Source organism: Petaurus breviceps, unplaced genomic scaffold (assembly GCF_028583685.1).
Source record: "Petaurus breviceps papuanus isolate PSGF00001 unplaced genomic scaffold, PetGlider_PUasm1.0 90721, whole genome shotgun sequence".
In the NCBI taxonomy this organism is placed as follows: Eukaryota; Metazoa; Chordata; class Mammalia; order Diprotodontia; family Petauridae; genus Petaurus; species Petaurus breviceps.
Genome location: NW_027187322.1, coordinates 312640 through 329710, shown reverse-complemented (window position 1 = coordinate 329710; position 17071 = coordinate 312640). Strand labels below are relative to the sequence as shown.

Below are 17071 nucleotides of genomic sequence, written 5' to 3'. Positions count from 1 at the left end.
TGTAACCACTGTGTCAGGCATTGATTGCTGTGTCTAGCTTGTCTAAAAAGACATGTTCCCCTTTCTCCTTAAATTTCCCCAAAAGCCTCTTTGTACAGAAACACCTCCTTTTGTGGCCAGGACAAGCTTGTTTTCTTACTGGTCTCAGCCAGGAGGAAGGACAGCTGTTCGTGAGGAGAGGGTAATTCCCAGTCAAGGACAAATGGGGCAGATTTTCTGGCTTTGCTTTTTTGACTGTATTGTAATATGGAAGTGTCTCTGGGGTCTCCAGGCCTAGGCTGGCAGAGCTCAAGCTGAGTCTAGGCAAAGCTGAGGACCAGCCATGCTGCTTACCAGCAGCCCATCTGCCAGCGAGTGGATCTCTGGGCCAAACACTTTCAAGCAGATGTCTGGGGACCATCACCTACATTGGCATCAGCACAGGCCCTGCTAAAAATGTGGGCCTTTCCAAGGACTGAGTACAGAAGATGAGTGTACAGTGTGCTGTATGAGATGATGCCATCCTGGACCATAAGAGCTTTGCCAGCAAACACAACTGTCTGTGTGGGCTTCACACAGCACCCAAAACAAATGGTGTGGGGTCTGAGTAAAGACCCCTTGGGCCTAGAGCCAGGGTGATTGTATTTATTTATTTATTTTTTTAAAGCAATTGGGGTTAAGTAACTTGCTCAAGGTTACACGGCCAGTTATTATTTTGTGTGGGTGTTAAGTATCTGAGGCTGGAACCTAACGAACCCAGGTCTCCTGACTCTGGGGCCGGTGCTCCTTACTCACTGTGCCACCTGGCTGCCCCAAGCCAGGGTGATTTTAAAGCCTATATATACTGACTTGGAATGATGTTTTTCAATGCACAAAATACACAGGATTACAAAGGAAACATTGTATTCAATCAGTTATTAAAAAAAACAAAAAACAAAGTTAATTGTCCCTTGATTAGAGAGGCCCTGTCTTAGCCATGAGCAGCCCCTTCCCTGCAAGCCTGCCTTGGGAAGGCCAGGACAGGGGAGTTTCAGCCTCTTTTTCTGTCATTCAAGTACTTGGGGTACCCTGGAGGAGAAAGGCACTTGAAAAACACAGGGACTCTCAGGTAGACAGAGAACAATGTTTTTAATACTCCTTGTATGGCACGGCAGTTTCTAAGGGGACAGCCTAAGACTGCTGTCATACATGTTTTGTAGAGACCAGCACTGAGTGGTCACTTTGCTACCACAACTGAATGAATGGGGTTCACTCTTAAGGATCATGGATGCTTCAAAAATAAACACTAATTACGTAGAAAGAAGAAGCAGAAACCAGGAGTGACAAGGAACATTGGAGCAGGGCTCAGATGTCATTGTCGAGTAAACAAGTCCTGGGGCCTCAGAACAATTGCATCAGTTTAACCCAAGGGGAAAAAATTATCATTCTAACCTAAAGTTTTAATATATTTTGGCCTAATCTCTGATTTTATCATTAAAAAAAAAAAGAATGAGAATGTGGCCCAGAAAAGGTGTTCCTGCCTCCCAGGCTGTCCTTCGATGCCTCCCAAACACCCATAATCCCCAATGTTCCACTGACTTTTGGATGCCTAAGGAAGGCCAGCAGGAGCCTTGTTCCTGCCCCTCCTACAGCCCTCTCTGCCAGCTTCCTCATCTGGCCCAGGTCAGTTCGGCCCTCCATTCCTTGGAATCTGCAGTTGGCCAAGTCACTTCCATCTAGTAGTGTTTCCTATGGTGAAGCTCCGCAAGGTCCAACGCTGGCCAGAAACACGCAGACAGCTAGGAAGAGGAAGACATGGGCTGTGGGAGAGGACAGGAGCCAAAGCCCAGCTCAGGGGGGCTGCAGGTAGAGTGCACCATTCCCTCTGCTTGAAGTCCCTGCTTCCAGTTCAGGGGAGCGGGGGGGATTCTAAGGGCTCAGCCCATAGGAAGGAGGGCCAAAGAAGGCCTCTGTGTCTCCAGCTAACCAAACATGCCCAGGTAAAGCTGTTTCTCCTTTTGGTGGTAGCTGCTTAGCTCCGATTCTGTCCGCTGCAGGTATCGACGAACATTGGCATCTTGGGAAGAAGAAAAGGAATTAAGTAATTCAAGTCTCCAGGTAGGAGGGAGCAGATGTTAAAAAATAATCCCAAGTCTTCCTACAGCCAGAACATTCTTACTGTGCAGGGCTGAATAAAATCTAATTCAGATTCATTCATCTGGAAATTTGGTTATTTCTTTGAAGGACCAAGGGCTGAATTTTAGTCTTGAATTCAAAAGATTTGCTGAACAAGAGTATATACTAAACATGCTAATTTAAAGGCAAACAGCTTTTAAAACACCTTAGGAGCATCATTTATGTACAGGGTGAGATGCTAATTACAAGCCAATAACTCTTCATGGAAAAAGATCTTCTAAGGGACCTTGACTGAAATAGATTCAGGGGTATGGCTCTGAAATCAGTCACTCTTCATGTGAATAATCTCCTCCAATCTGCATTTTCTTTAATTGAGACCAGCTTTTCCAAATCAGCAGACATTAGCAAGGTTCTATTACGCTCCTAGGCTTCTTTTGTGCCTTTAATAGAAAGAGGAAGAACACCAGAGTAGATGAAGGGCGAACTCGGGAGCCCAGAACACCTGGCTTCAAGTCTTTGACCCTTCCTGGCTGTGTGACCCTGGGCAAGTCACTTTACTTTCCCTGAAAGACCACTCAAAGCCTTTGGGTTGCAGATGAGAGTTGAAAGAAGGAATCTGCTCCCTGGGGAGTAGGGTTCCCTATACCAATGAAATCACAGTTCCAAACCAAGAAAATCCCACCCAACCATAGCATTGCATCTAGAGTCTAAAGTAGGATGTGAGTACAAAGATTTCCTTCTCAGCTATCAGAAATGGGAGCAGGCTGCCTGTAAGGCTGCCCTCTCTCTAGGTGAGGGGTAGGAACCTTCAGAAAATCAAAGGGCTGACCCTGAGAAGCTAGAGGGCTGCACACAGCCTCGAGGCTGCTGGTTCCCCAGCCCTGCAGAAGCTAGGTTACTCCTGAGCCACCAGGAGGCCAAGAGGCAGCTGGGAAAGGCGAGTGGCAAGTACAACAGACTGGATAAACTGACCCATCCCTGGGAAGGCAAATCCCCCAAGTCAGGGTCCCAAGCACCCTGAAACACTTAACTTCCCTTCAGACAGAGGGCTTTTTAGCAAGAACGCCTGCATTCCTCCCCAATACCCCAACTCTCTTTGCCTCACCTTTGGGCTGACGGTCAGTAGCGGCCTGAAGGTAGCGTCGGGCCTGGTCATAGTCCTGCAAGTGAAAAGAGGCCACTCCTGCCCGGTACAAGGCCTTGGCATTGGCAGGCTGGCGCTCTAAGACCTTCTGACTATATTCTCTCACTCGGTCATAGTTTACTGGCTCCATCTGAAGGAGACAGGCTGAGGGGACCAAAGAAAAGAGGAGGAAAAGCCAGCTGGTGAATTCTTCTTGGGCAGTACCGGCTTAATTATGATCATGTTAAACAGAAGACTTTAATGCCAAAACAATCAGACAACACTGACTACTCCAAAACAGTATAAGCAGCTAAGTGCTCAAGGGACAGAGTACTGGGCCTGAAGTCAGGAAGACCCGAGTTCCTAGCTGTGACCCTGGGCAAATTACCTCACCTGTTTGCCTCAGTTTCCTCATCTGTAAAAGGAACTGGTAAACCAGTCCAGTGTCTTTGCCAAGAAAACCTTATGGACAGTATGATCACAGGGTCACTGAAGGTCAGACTGAATGACTGAACAATGCCTCATTCCCATGCTTCTTTCTTTTTGGGGGGTGGGTAGGATGGAATGAGGAAGAGGCCTGGGAAAGCTCTCTACCGATGCTGACTGGCAGCTGCTCAGTTAGAGAGTTCCTAGAACCCGCAGATGGGTCAGAGGTAGAATTACACCCAGACTGTCCTCAGGTCTACTACAGTGTTAGGCGCTCACACATTTTACACAAATGGCTCAGGGGAAGCCATTTCCTTGGGCACCCTCTCCTCCACTTCCTGCTTGCCCCCATTCCCTAACCTCTGCATGCCCAGAGTGAGCCCTGGAGTTCTCAGTGGGATTCCCAACACAAATCTGTTCACAGAACCGTCGACCTCTTTTCACAAGCCACCGCTTCTTCTAGGACCGAAAAGGAAGCAGGAACCATCTGCTGCCTCTCTAACAACCCCATCTTGTGAAAGCACAAGATTCCTGGATTCTAGGGCTGATGGTAAAGAGTCATCTCAGCAAACTGTCCAGGGGATGCTGGTCTTGTAACCGCCTCTACCCTTGCATTATGACGGTCAAATCACAGAGCACCTTGGCCAGGGGCTTTGTTCTTGGCCTGCTCTGATGAATTAAGATGCCTGCCAAAAGAATAGTGTTGGGAAAGAAAGAAATATGCTGACAGCAAGGGAGAAAAAGCAGCCGTGGGGGAATTGCAGCCCTGGCTGGATCTCTGTGGCAGCACGATTCCTACTGCTTCTCCATGGTGAGAGAGAGAGCTGTTTTCTAATGTATCGTAACAAAGGACAGAACAGAGGGTTGGAGAACACTGGAGTCACTGTGGGACCCTGGGCAAGTTACAGAACCCGTGTCTCAACAGGATCATTTGTCAAGTGTAGGCCCTACCTCCCTTCCAGGGTGTGATTTAAGATTAGAAGCATGTGAAGCCCAGAAGGGCCACACAAATGTGGGAATGCCGACTGTAGGTTTTCTTGTGGTCACCCGCAGCCAGCACGCAGAGCAGCCTCTGGGGAGCTGGCCTTGGTGGGAGGCTGGGCCAGGGCAGTGGCTTTACTTGGGAGCTCCTAGCTCTTCTTCCTCTATATTCTCCTTTGGGGATCTCATCATCTCTCAGGGACTTAATGACAACCTTGATGCAAATAATTCTCACACCTGCCCTTCCTGCTCCAACTTCTCTGCTGACTTCCAGTCTCACGTCTCCAACTGTCCTAACATCTCAAACTGGATGCCCAGGAAACAACACTCCCCTCTTCCTAACTGCCCTATCACTGTGGAGGGCGGCACCGTCCTCTTAGCCTCCCCGGCTTACAACCCACTAACTCAGCCCTCCATAGTCAATCATTTGTCCAGTGTGGTTTCCATCTTCCCAACACTTCTCCTATACTTTCCCTTTCTCCTGGGATGCCCACCCCATCCTGGGGCAGGCCCCCATCACGTCCTACCTGGACTCTAACCAGCTGCTGGATCTCTCCACTCCAGTCCCTCCCACACTCAACAGCTGCCAACCTGATCTTCCCTCTCCCATACACTAAACTGCAATGATTCCCTATTACCTCAAGGATCAACTATAAACTCCTCTGTTTGGCTTTTAAAGCCCCTCAGTAACCTGGTCCCCTTCCTACCTTTCCAGTCTCTTCCTTCCTTACTCCCTTCACGCCTCCCACCTTCCTCTACGATCCCTGGCCTTTCCTCCACTTCTTCACCATGGCCATCTCCCATCCCTGGATGGCCTCCCTCCTCGTCTCCACATCCTGGCTTCCTTCAAGTCTCAGCCCAACTCCTAGCTTCCACAAGAAGCCTTTCCCAGACCTCCTTGATCAGAGAGCCTTCCTTCTGAGCCCGTCCACAAGCCCGTCTGCCTTATGTGTTGTTGGCCCAGCTGCTGCTTGTTGCTTCCCTACTGAACTGGGAGCTCCTTGAGAGCAGGGGCTGTCTATCTCCTGAGTGCTCAGCCCGTGCCTGGCACACAGCAGGTGCTTAGTGAATGGCGGGAGACTGAGTGACTGCAATAGCACCAAAGCTGAGTCTGACATCAGAGGTGGTCAGTTCCCAGGAACGGAGGATGAAGACTGCCTGAGGCCATAGCAGGCCAGAAAAATGGAGCTGGACTTCAGCATGGGGTCAGACCCAGGAGGGACTGGGAAGACAGTCTTTTAAAAAAATTAAAAAGCAAAAAACACACTGCTTGAATAAGATGGGCACTTTACCCTGCTTTAAAAAGGAAGAGGCCTCAGTATCTCCTGGCTTTCCTGGAAAGTATCTGATGTTTCTAGGGCTCTTGACTTAACCTCCACCCTTTGGGATGCAATTTAAACCCTTTCCTTTTGTTTTTAGACTTCAGCTTAGTTAAAATTAATATCCCTGCCACCTATCTTTCTAGCTTAATCTAATATAACCCCTCCCCTGCACAACTGTCCATTCTTCTCAAGGCTCCCGAATTGTACCAATGTATAGGTATCACTCTCAGCCTGTACCTCCCTCCCACAAGGCCTTGCTTCAGCTGTTTCATCGGCCTCCCATCTGTCAATGCCCAGCTTCATAGCCTTTCCTGACCGTTCCAATGATCTCCCCCTCTTCTGGACTACCACTGCCTGCATCACTCAGTCTAAAGGATCCTGTTGTAGACAATGCATCCCTGCTCCTAGAGTCAGACGTTCCAGAAACAATGAGCACATCTAAGATCTTTTATATACAGTTTTCTCTTAGCTAGATCTCTGAAACGCACACATTGCATTTCTTTTACTTTGGCTTGTTTTAATTTAAATTGAGAATTTAGGTTTTCTGCCATTGAAACCGATGGGAGCAGATGAAAATGCACTTTGTCAAAGTAGTAAAAGCAAATGGTCAGGACTCTACATGGAAATGTGGAGGGCTGAAGGAACTGTAAGCAAAGCAGTGCTGAGAATTCAAGTACTTCAAAGAACTGGCCCAGTTAGATGGGTCACTCAGCCTCCTGGGCTTTTGTCCTCTTTAGAAGGAAGGCCTTGGCGGCCCAATCCCTTCCTCTGATCTGATACATGATCCTACAGGCATTTCTTATGCTATTTACTTCCCCAATTAGATCCTAACTGCCCTGAAGGCTGTGGCTATAAACTCCCAGGAGTTTGTAGCCCAGTACTTGTCATAGAGCTGATCACAGCTTGATAAATATTTGCCAAATGCAAACACCTTTAGTATGTATTGAATATGAAGTAGGACATAATATATCCCAACATGCTATGGGATAACTCATATGTCTGGAGCCTGGGAACTGTCCAGCCTATCCTTTTGGCTAAATGTCCCCTAATTCTTTCCTTCTTTGCCAATACATCTTATTTCCTGAACTCGTAATCATTTTTGCTCCTTTGCTCTAAACTCAAATTCAGATCTCAGATTACAGAGTCCTTGAATGGAGGGGCCCTCTATGCAACTGTTACATAAAAGTAATCAGGGCAGTGAACCAGCGGAACTGTGCAAGGGAGAGGAAACTGGCCTCAGGAATCAGGAATCCTGGGTCAGGTCCCTTGAGCTGGGAGCCTCTGGGCAAGCCCCTGGAGTGCCTGCAGCCCCAAGGCTAAGAGGCCAGGGTGCTTCCTATCTGCATGGGGGAGGGGACACGTTAGACTTCTCCAGTGCTCACTGACCACAAACCCCAAGTCACCAGGACTGCCTCAACTCCAACTGCAGTGTAAGATGAAGGAACTCCAGCTTATTCATCACGCCCGAGGTGCCGCAGGAACTCTGCACCTGACCTGCTTCCATCTCATCTTACTTCTGAGGCTTCTCTAACCTCCTGACACCCTGGCCAACTCCAGGGCCCTCACCCCCGCACCCCCAGGGCCGGCTCCACCGTCACTTGTCAAACGCAGCCTGGATCTGCCCCCATTAATAACGTGTCCCCGTTGTAACTCGCTGCTAGCAAAATCATTCTGAAGCCCCGAAGGCTGAGAGCGGGCGGGACCTGAGAGGGCGGCCGGCACCCGACTCCCGGAGGGAAGGGAGAGACCTCACAAGCCCTGGCCCTCCCGGTGCTAGCCCGGCGGCCGGAGGCCCTTACCGGCCAGGTTGTTGTAGCAGGCCGTCTGCGTGCTCTCCAGCACCTTCTGCTGCTCCTCCGTGAGCGCCGGGCCTCGGGCTCCCAGCGGGGGCAGCGGGGACGGCAAACTGGGGTCGAGGCCCCGAAGCTGCAGCAGCGCCCGGTGGTAGCGGCTCACGGCTTCCCGGTAGCGCCCTTCCCGGTAGCGCTGGTTGCCCTCCTCTTTGTACTGCTGCGCCTCGAGGAGCCTCCTCTCCATGGCGGGGGGGGGGGGCGGAGGGAAGGGGGGAGGGTCCTGCTGGGGCCGCTGCCAACGCCGCCCCGGGGACAGGCCTGGAGGACGCCTGTGGGCACCGGGCTTCACCACCCAGAACCTCGCGAGGGGACCCAGCTCAGGCCGAGATCGGGGGGTGCGGGAGGGCGTGAACACGAGGGGCAGGTTCTGCACCCGGAAACCCACCCCCCACCCCGTGCGGATGGACACACGGACCAGATCCTTCCAGGGGGCGAAGGCCAGTCCTCACTGCCCGGAGTGCTTCCTGCAAGCGCGCGTGGGGGACAGCTTCGCGTTCACGTTCACAGAGCCCCAGCCCCCCCCCCCCCCCCCCCCCGTCCCCGCCCCCCCCCGCCCCCCCGCTTGGCCCCAAGGTCTGTCAGGAGAGGCGGAAGCTGGGCACCGGCGCCCCAGTCTCGAATGTGGCCGGGACGCGACGGCGGCGTCGGGGCTCCCGGAGAGGACCCGACTACCAAGCGCCTCCGCGAGCGCGCCCCCGACGTCCAATCATTTTCCGGCTCCATGACGGTGCACGCGCGCCGGTAGCGTAGCGCTCAGAACCCCGCCCCCTCCGCGTCCCGGCACTCCGCGCGGACCAATCCGCTGTCTCCCTGCTGAGTCGCCCAATCAGAGAAAAAAAGAAACCCGGCAGCGTCGGTAGCCCAATGGGAGCCAAGACTGGGCGATTCAAGCCATCCAATAAGCGGGGACTGGGGCAGGAGAAAGGAGAAACCCGCAGATTCCCGAGTGGGGGCGGGGGGCATATCGGTTGTTCCCAACTCCGGGCACTAGTCTTGTGGTTAGAAAATGGTCCCTTCCAGAAATCCTAGGAAAGGATCCCAGTCCTCTTCGCGGCGAGTTTCTGCGGCCACGGGACGGCGTGCACGCCAAAAGGGGGGAAAGGGCTGCCGGGGCCTCTCCCTGGTGTAGAAAGCTACGAGATGCGGTGTGCTAAAGTACCCCAGCCTCAGCACAGAAACCAATTCGGCTCAAGCTAGCTCTCCAGGGTGCCGCAATAAAAACAAGACCCAAACAAACCAAGACAGACCCCCTTGCAGTGATTGGCAGAGAAAGAAAAGGGGGCGGGAAGAACAGGGAAGGCCAGCCTATCCCAGTACGCGCATGGTTCGGAGGGGGGGGGGCGAGGAGGAGGGGTGGAAAAAGAATCCCCTTGGCAGCCCGGGGCTAGGCCCGGAGAGAAGAAGGACGGTCGGGGGCGCGGCCAAGATGGGCTTCTGCCGGGAGTCCCCGGGGTCCAGCCGGCGGCACCCAGCTTTCCGTGCGCGCGTGCCCGAGCGGGCGGCGGCCCCGGCGCGCGGGAGACGGCCGGCCGCCACTGCGGCGGCAGGCCCTGCGCCTGCGCGCAGGGACCGGGCCGACGGTTCGCGAGGGGGGGGGGCGAAGGGGGGGGGAGGGGGAGGGGGGGGGGGAGGGGGGAGGCGGCGGGGGGAGGGAGGGAGGCGGAGGCGGCGGCGGCGGCGATGGAGGTGAAGCGGCTGAAAGTGACCGAGCTGCGGTCGGAGCTGCAGCGGCGGGGCCTGGACTCGCGCGGCCTCAAGGTGGACCTGGCGCAGCGGCTGCAGGAGGCGCTGGACGCCGAGATGCTGGAGGACGAGGCGGGCGGGGCGGCGGCGGCGGCGCGGCCCGGGCGGCCGGCGGCGGCCGTGGCCGTGGCGGTGCGGAGCCCTGGCGGCGACGAGGCGGACGAGGACGACGACGCCGCGGACGAGGACGCGGACGAGGACGAGGACGCGGCGGCGGCGGCGGCGGCCGCCGAGGAGGAGGAGGAGGGGGAAGAGGAGGGGGAGCGGGGGGCGGGGGCGGCCGAGGAGGACGCGGCGGCGGCGCTGCTGCTGCTGGAGGACGAGGACGAGGCCGAGGATCCGCCCCCCGCCGCCGCCGCCGCCGCCGCCGCGTCCCTGCCCCAGCCGCCGGGCCGGGCCTCCGCGCAGCCCCGGCCGCCCGCAGCCTCCCCGCCGTCCCCGCCGCCGGCCATGGCAGCGCCCGCCGCGCAGCCCCCCGAGCCCCCGGCGCCGCCTCAGCCGGGTCCGGGGGACGGGGACGCCGAGCAGGAAGCCGAGGCGGCCTCGGCCCCCCCCGGCGACCAGCGCGACCCGGCGCCGGCCCCCAAGGCCGGCGACGACGACGAGCCGGGTGAGCATCGGCCGGGCCGGCGGTTAGACCGCGTGCGGGCCTCGGTGCCCTCCGCCGCCAAGGGGAGAGGGAGAAGAGCTGGCCGGGCTGGCAAGGTCGAGGCCCCGGCTCGGGCCTCGGTTTCCCCTGCTGAAAAGAGGGGAGGGGGCGGCGCTGGGCTTGCAAAGTCGGGCCCCGAGTGCGGGCTTCATTCCTCTGCTATAGAAGGGTGGCGCTGGGTCGGCCGGGCTTGCAAGCTCTCGGCCGACAGTGGGGCCTCAGTTTCCCCTGCTGTAAAGGGGGGAGGGGAGGGAGAGAAGTGCTGGTTGTGCTTGCAAGGGCTCGGCCCGAGCGAGGGCCTTGGTTTCTTGTGTTGTAAAGGGGAAGGGGGCGCTGTGCCGGGTGGGCGTGCAAAGGTGTACCTCTTTGCTCCGCTGTAAAAGTCGGGGAGGGCTCCAGGAGCTCTTTCTTTTCCCATTGCTGAAGCCGGGGTTGGGCTAAATGTCTCCAAGCCCCCCTTCCCTTCTCATTAAAGAACCGGTGAGGGCAGGGCTTCTATCAGCCTCGGTTTCTTCCGGTGTAAAAAGAGGGACTGATGATCTGTGGTTCTACAGAGCAAGGCCCTGCCTCCTTCTGACTTCACCCCTGGCCCCTCCAGGCCTCCTGTACATCAGATCAGAGGGCTGGGTTAGGTCTGCAGGTTCTGGAGCCCCAATCCGTGCAGGGAGGATGGTCTCCGAGGCCAGCTTGGCCTCCTTGGCCCTCCTGCCCACCATGGGATGGATGCCACTCTGAGCAGCCTGGCCTACCTGTGGAGCTCTCAGCTTCCTGGAGCTCTGTGGAGGGCAGGCTCATCAGGAGAAACGGGGCTTCCCTGACCAGTTTATCTCCCAGGTCCCTGCTGAGCCTGGCATGTGGGCAGGCAGGAAACCCATGGCAACTGGGGCAGCAGCAGCAGCCTCCAACTTGCCTCTTCTGAGGGGCTATCAAGTTTAACAGTTAACCCACGGGACCCATGCAATTGATGGCTCTCCATCAAGTTTAACAGTTAACCCACGGGACCCATGCAATTGATGGCTCTGGGCTAGGCTGGTTAACGTTGCTGACTTTGGGGCTTTAGCTCACCTCCCTTCTGCTTAAAAGTCAACCTTTGTATTGAGATACCAGATGGCCATGTTTCTGGGAGGTTTATGTTGTTGGGTTTTTCTTTTAAACATCTGAGGTTTCTGAAAGTTCCTTGAAATGTAGCTGGTTGAGGTGGTGAACTTTAGGATGTCAGGCTGTCCCAGTAACCTTTTAGAATGGAAAGTGATTGGCTAGATCCATAAACCTCTGTCAGAGTCAAGGTAGGATCTAGGGGACTGTCTCCAAGTGGGCCTTTGGAAAGTGGGTTCCTATGGTCCTTAATACCTCTGAGCCAAGACTAAGGCAGAAGTCTAGATGGGAAGATAGGGGAAGCCTCTCTAAATAAATACAGGCAGGTTCCCTTAGATGGATTAATTAAGCATCTCCTTTTTGTAACACCCTGTTCTAGGCACTGGAAATATACAAACTTTAAAAAAAAAAATACATCACAACACAGGTGATTAATATTCAGTGGCCCAGAATATAAATTAATCATTTAGCTCCTGTCAGTCATAGGAAAGTTTAGTAGTTACACTCCAATGAATAGAACATCAATGCTGTTCTCTTTTCCAAATCATGTTTTTTTATGGTTGCAACTTTAAAAAAAAAAAACCCAATTTATCGTTTTTTCGATCGATAATTGGATGCTAAAAAAAAACCAAGAAAGTACCTTCTTGCCCCCAATTGTGGGCACCAAATCTGCAGGATTATTTATGGGTCTCTTGTGACTTAAGCTTTGCTCTCACAACTTTCACTAAAAAATCATGATAAAAATATAGCCTTGTCTCATGCACCTGGATCCATCTGCTATTTGCAGGGAAGCTGTGGCCACACATTTTAGATTGGGGGAAGGGATGTTTTTAGTTTGAGGCTAATTTGTCAGTGAACATAAGTGTTCCAGCTAGAATCCCAGGTAGGGGTTAACCAAATTAATTGCTTGAACCCTTAACCTTTCCTACATTGCTCTGGGCAGTTTTCATTGACATATATTGAAAATGTGCATGTCCCCTCCACCCCATCTTTGGGCAGATGAGTAAAAAAAAAAAAACACATGAATTCTCAGTATTTTATATCATTCATCTCTAATATATAAGTATATAAAGTTCTGAACAGTTGTGACAAGGTTTTCTTTGGCTGTGGAAGCACTGGGGCTACTCTCCTTGCATTCCAGGAGGTGGTGGTTTGATTTAGGAGAGTTTTTCTTCAGTGAAAATTGAATTTCCTTTTTTTTCTGTAGGAGATGAGGACAGTGAGAAGATGAAACCCAGCGGTTCCGATGGTGAGCGTCGTGGGGTGAAGAGACAGCGAGATGAGAAGGAAGAACACGGCAGGGCTTACTATGAGTTTCGAGAAGAGGCTTACCACAGTCGGTAAGAGCACGCATCCCTTGCATCCCCTGGAATTGCTGCCTGGCCCTGCTAGGCAGAAAGTGTCCATTGAACTAGTTGGATTTCAGGGGCTTCATTTGAATTGGGCTCATTGGACCTCCTCCTTCCCTGAGTGCCACCTTCTGCTGAGGTCTTACACTCTCTCCTCGAAGTAAACTGTTTGCATTGGATGCAGCTCATACAGATAGTGATCAAAGAGATCCACACGTGGTTGGTCACAATGGTGTTGTTTTTTTTCTCATGTGTAGCTCAAAGTCTCCACCACCCCCTGAAGAAGAGGCCAGGGATGAGGAAGAGGATCCAACGGTGGTGAACCTAGACACGTGTATGTAGGGGCCAGACGAGATAGAGGCGTTGCCCAGGAGACCTTCTGGCTCTGCACTCTTGTTGTGTAGTAGGCACAAAAGTGCTTAGGAAACTCAGCATTTGATGCTGTTATTGTACTTATCCCCGGTGGAGTAGAAGTGGCTATAATTGGGTGTGTTCTGATGATCAGAGGCCTGTGATGATGGTGGCTCCCACTGGAGTGATGCCATCTCTTTCTTCCTGACAGATACCTCGGATCTCCATTTTCAAGTGAGCAAGGATCGTTATGGGGGCAAGCCACTTTTCTCTGAGAAATTTCCTACTCTTTGGTCTGGTGCAAGGAGCACATACGGAGTGGCGAAGGGAAAAGTCTGTTTTGAGGCCAAGGTGGGGCGGCAGCTCATGAGACTCATTCCTCGTCCCCTTCCCTTCCCAGCCCTCTGGGGATGGTCGTTGAGGGCCTAGTGCCAAGCACCTCCCTCTCCTCTGGTGCCAAAGGCTTAGAGGGGCAACTGGTTCTGGGGAGATGCACAAGTCCCCCAGATGAGCCGGCCCTGGGGGCTGCAGCTCAGAGTCATGGAGAGGCATGCTGCTGATGCTGCCTTGTAGTCTCTATGGGCTTTGGTTCTTTGATGCCCAGATGTTACTTCTGAGGCCAGCCTCTCAACTAAGGCTTCCATTTCTGATTTGGACAGGTCACTCAGAATCTGCCATTGAAAGAAGGCTGCACCGAGGCTTCCCTTCTCCGAGTTGGATGGTCTATTGACTTCTCCTGTCCACAGCTTGGTAAAATCCCTTTTTTCCCTTCCCCTCTTAACTGGAGCACGTCTCCCGTGGGGGAAGTTGGAGGGGGAGGGTATCTTCTGGGGAGGTAACTCTGCTCCTCTGTTCTAGGTGAAGATGAATTTTCTTATGGCTTCGATGGCCGGGGGCTAAAAGCAGAAAATGGGCAGTTTGAGGAATATGGCCAGGCCTTTGGGGAAAATGATGTCATTGGCTGCTTTGCTGTAAGTCCTTGTGAGAGCAGTCCATTGATTGAAGGATGTGTAGGCAGCAAGGGCCTGGCGTCGGGGGCAGGATTCGGGCAGTGTGCTTTCCTTTCTCTGAGGCGCCCATCCTCCTGCCGGGCCTTGTTCCCTTGGCCAATAATATCAGGGGCTTTGTACAGCAACTTGATTAAGGGAGGATTAAGCTACAGAAGTATGTTTTCCTGTTTCTTCTCCCGTACTGAGCAGTCAGCTCAAGCCACGCTATGTTGCTTGTCATTGTTCATCACAGAATTTCGAGAGTGAGGAGGTGGAATTCTCTTTCTCTAAAAATGGAGATGATTTGGGTGTAGCTTTCCGGGTCAGCAAGGAGTCCCTGAATGAGCGGGCCCTCCTGCCTCATGTCCTCTGCAAAAACTGTGTGGTGGAACTCAACTTTGGGCAGAAGGAGGAGCCTTTCTTTCCCCCTCTGGAGGACTTTGTGTTCATCCACGCTGTGCCTGTGGACGATCGGGTTCGAACAGTGCAGCCGCCTAAGACTATGGAGGAGTGTGAGGTATGGGCAGCAGGGGCTGGTGCCCAGCAGCTTCATGCTTCTGAAAGCTAGCCCTAGCTCGAGCGGGTGCGTGCGTGCGTGTGTGTACACACTTGTGTGTGCAGCTGGGGGGGCAGGGCATGGTTTGGGCCCATCTACACCCATGGAACACTTCTCTCCCTGGGTTTCATCTTCCCCATTACAAACCTGGTAACTGTGGTTTTGCAGGTATTACTGATGGTGGGACTGCCTGGGTCTGGAAAGACCCAGTGGGCATTGAAATACGCACAAGATAATCCTGAGAAAAGGTATAACGTCCTGGGAGCTGAGGCTGTGCTCAGTCAGATGCAGGTAAGAGGAGGGCCCTTGTGCTAAAGGCTGGGGGTGGGGGTGGGGGTGAGTTCCTGCCTGGGTGGGCTTGTCCCCCTGAGCCTTTTAGGAAGCCCGGCTCACTCCTGTTGCTGGGAGCCTCAGAGAGGGGCCGAAGGGCCTCGGTAGAGAGCAAAGCATTGTTTGCTTGTCTCCCTCTCAGATGAAGGGGCCTGAAGAGCCCGAGCTGGACCCCAAGAGCCGGGACCTTCTAGTGCAGCAAGCCTCCCAGTGCCTTAGCAAGCTGGTCCAGGTGGCTTCGAGGACAAAAAGAAACATCATCCTGGACCAGGTATCTCTCCTGAAAGCACTTTGCCCTCAGTGGGGTCTCTGATCTTCTCAGGCCAGTCTGCTTTTGGAAAATTCTGTGCCCGATGCTCCCTCCTGGGCAGCAGCTACCCAAGAGCCCCAAGGGTAAAAGCAGGTGTGGCTTTGTGCTCTCCTGTTCTCAGTGTAACGTGTACAACTCGGGCCAGCGAAGGAAGCTGCTCCTCTTTAAGACCTTCTCTCGGAAAGTGGTAGTAATTGTCCCCAACGAAGAGGACTGGAAAAAGAGGCTGGAGCTGAGGAAGGAGGCGGAAGGAGACGATGTGCCGCAGACCGTAATGCTGGAGATGAAAGGTGCGCCCCACGTTAGCATGCTTCTCTTCAGCAGCTTGAGGAAGTCTAGAGTGCAGCCTTGGAGCTGGGGGGAGAGTCCCTCACGTGACTGAGAAAGAGGCCCTTGGCTCATCCTGGGACAGGCCTTTAATTGTAGGTTGTGGGCATGAGATTCATAGATGGCAGTAATTGAAACGAGTGGGAGCTCTGGCCTGGAAGGTTGAAATAAAAATATGCTCGGAAGGAGTGTTGTCACAGGGGAGTCTTGAAACCCATTGTTGTAGCTGGCCAGTCGGTACTGCTGCCGCCGGGGGCTGAGCGCTCTGACACCCATGATCCTTAGTGCTGTCTCTGCTCTGGGCACTTGGGAGGGAGGCATCCCCACAGACAGGTGTATGGGCCATTCTCAGTAAGCTGCGGTAATAGGGAGCCCCATACTTTGGATTATTTCTGATCCCTCGGGAATTCAGGTTGTACTGAATAAAATGATCGATCAGTGTGGTATAAAATGTTATGGGATACCTGTCTGCTAATTAAGCTGAGATGGGTAAATGAGAAAGTTCAGTTGACAGTTTCAGTGCTTCCCTCTAATGTCACGCTCCTCAGAAGACCTTTTGCCTTTATTCCTGGAGCAAGGCTCAGGCCTTGAGTGTTTTCTTAGTAGGGTTCCTGGTCTCAGGTTTTTAAGACGTTGAGGAGGGGGCCTGAGAAGGAATTAACCTACAAAAAGTGAATGTGCCTCCCCAGAAGGGGGCGCTGGAGGCAGGCCCCAGGCTTACTCTCTAAGCTGACCCAAGTCTTACTGGGCAGCGTGAATGGCTTTTTGTGTGGCTACTTGGAGTTCTTGGATGTCTAGGAAGGGTTTGCCTTCTGGCATGTGAATTAGCCAAGAGCAATGGCCCCGTGGCTTCTGTCCACATGGGCAGCGTCTGTTCAGTTTACCCTTAAAAGTGGGGAACTCCTGACATCATCAGAGGTGGAGCTAGGAAGGGCCCTAGAGATGAAGTCCAAAAGGAAACCAGGGGATGGGGCTTCATGTCTTGCTGTGTCTGCAGAGAGCCGGATAATTGGCTACCCCAAATTTAGGGACAACCGTTGATAAAAGTTTTTCTGTCAAGTCGGGGAGGGGGTCATTTTGTAGGCGTCTGCATGGCTGGTGGTAGGTGGTCTGTTCTATTCTGGAATTTTCAGGAAGAAGGAAAAAGGCCCAGGCCATCTATTCTACTCTAAGCCTCCCCACCCCCCCTTTTTTAAAAATTCATAGCCAATTTCTCTCTGCCTGAAAAATGTGACTATATGGAGGAGGTGACCTTTGGGGAACTGGAGAAGGAGGAGGCCCAGCCTCTGGTCACCAAGTACAAAGAAGAGGCGAGGAAGCTGTTGCCCCCTTCTGAGAAGCGGACAAACCGCCGCAACAACAGGAACAAGCGTAACCGGCAGAGTCGAAGTCGAGGCCAAGGCTATGGTGAGTGGGGGGCGGCTGCCAGCAGGGGGGCGGGAGGAGGAAGGGCCAATCTGCTTCCCCTGGGATTGCTGACCATCGTGGGGTTGGCTTCGGGGACCGGGCAAGAAGGGGGAAGGGCCAGTCTGCTGCCCCTGGGATTGCTGACCATCGTGGGGCTGGCTTCGGG

General features: G+C 53.5%; 2 protein-coding genes across 3 annotated transcripts in view; one reads left to right on the top strand and one right to left on the bottom strand.

Moving 5' to 3' along the window:
* Window positions 1–1088: 1088 nt before the first annotated feature.
* On the bottom strand, window positions 1089–9252 carry TTC9C (tetratricopeptide repeat domain 9C). 2 transcript variants are annotated; one of them, XM_069066156.1, is made up of 3 exons: window positions 7746–9238; window positions 3200–3382; window positions 1089–2035 (listed from the first exon to the last, which is right to left on the bottom strand). In XM_069066156.1, the coding sequence occupies exons 1-3, from the start codon at window positions 7981–7983 to the stop codon at window positions 1941–1943; spliced, it is 516 nt and encodes a 171-aa protein (XP_068922257.1). In that variant the 5' UTR covers window positions 7984–9238; the 3' UTR covers window positions 1089–1940. The 2 variants fall into 2 exon arrangements, with proteins under 2 accessions (XP_068922257.1, XP_068922258.1); XM_069066157.1 differs by lacking the exon at window positions 1089–2035 and adding an exon at window positions 2048–2534 and having other exon boundaries at window positions 7746–9252.
* Window positions 9253–9450: 198 nt separating this feature from the next.
* The window catches only part of HNRNPUL2 (heterogeneous nuclear ribonucleoprotein U like 2), a 9470-nt gene continuing 1849 nt past the window's right edge, over window positions 9451–17071 (top strand). The window contains exons 1-12 of the mRNA XM_069066154.1: window positions 9451–9908; window positions 9951–10152; window positions 12494–12626; window positions 12893–12969; window positions 13198–13337; window positions 13646–13736; window positions 13845–13957; window positions 14229–14492; window positions 14700–14822; window positions 15004–15132; window positions 15293–15461; window positions 16705–16905. Of these exons, the coding sequence (XP_068922255.1) occupies window positions 9480–9908; window positions 9951–10152; window positions 12494–12626; window positions 12893–12969; window positions 13198–13337; window positions 13646–13736; window positions 13845–13957; window positions 14229–14492; window positions 14700–14822; window positions 15004–15132; window positions 15293–15461; window positions 16705–16905 (2071 nt within the window). The 5' untranslated portion in view covers window positions 9451–9479. The remainder of the gene's footprint in view (window positions 9909–9950; window positions 10153–12493; window positions 12627–12892; window positions 12970–13197; window positions 13338–13645; window positions 13737–13844; window positions 13958–14228; window positions 14493–14699; window positions 14823–15003; window positions 15133–15292; window positions 15462–16704; window positions 16906–17071) is intronic.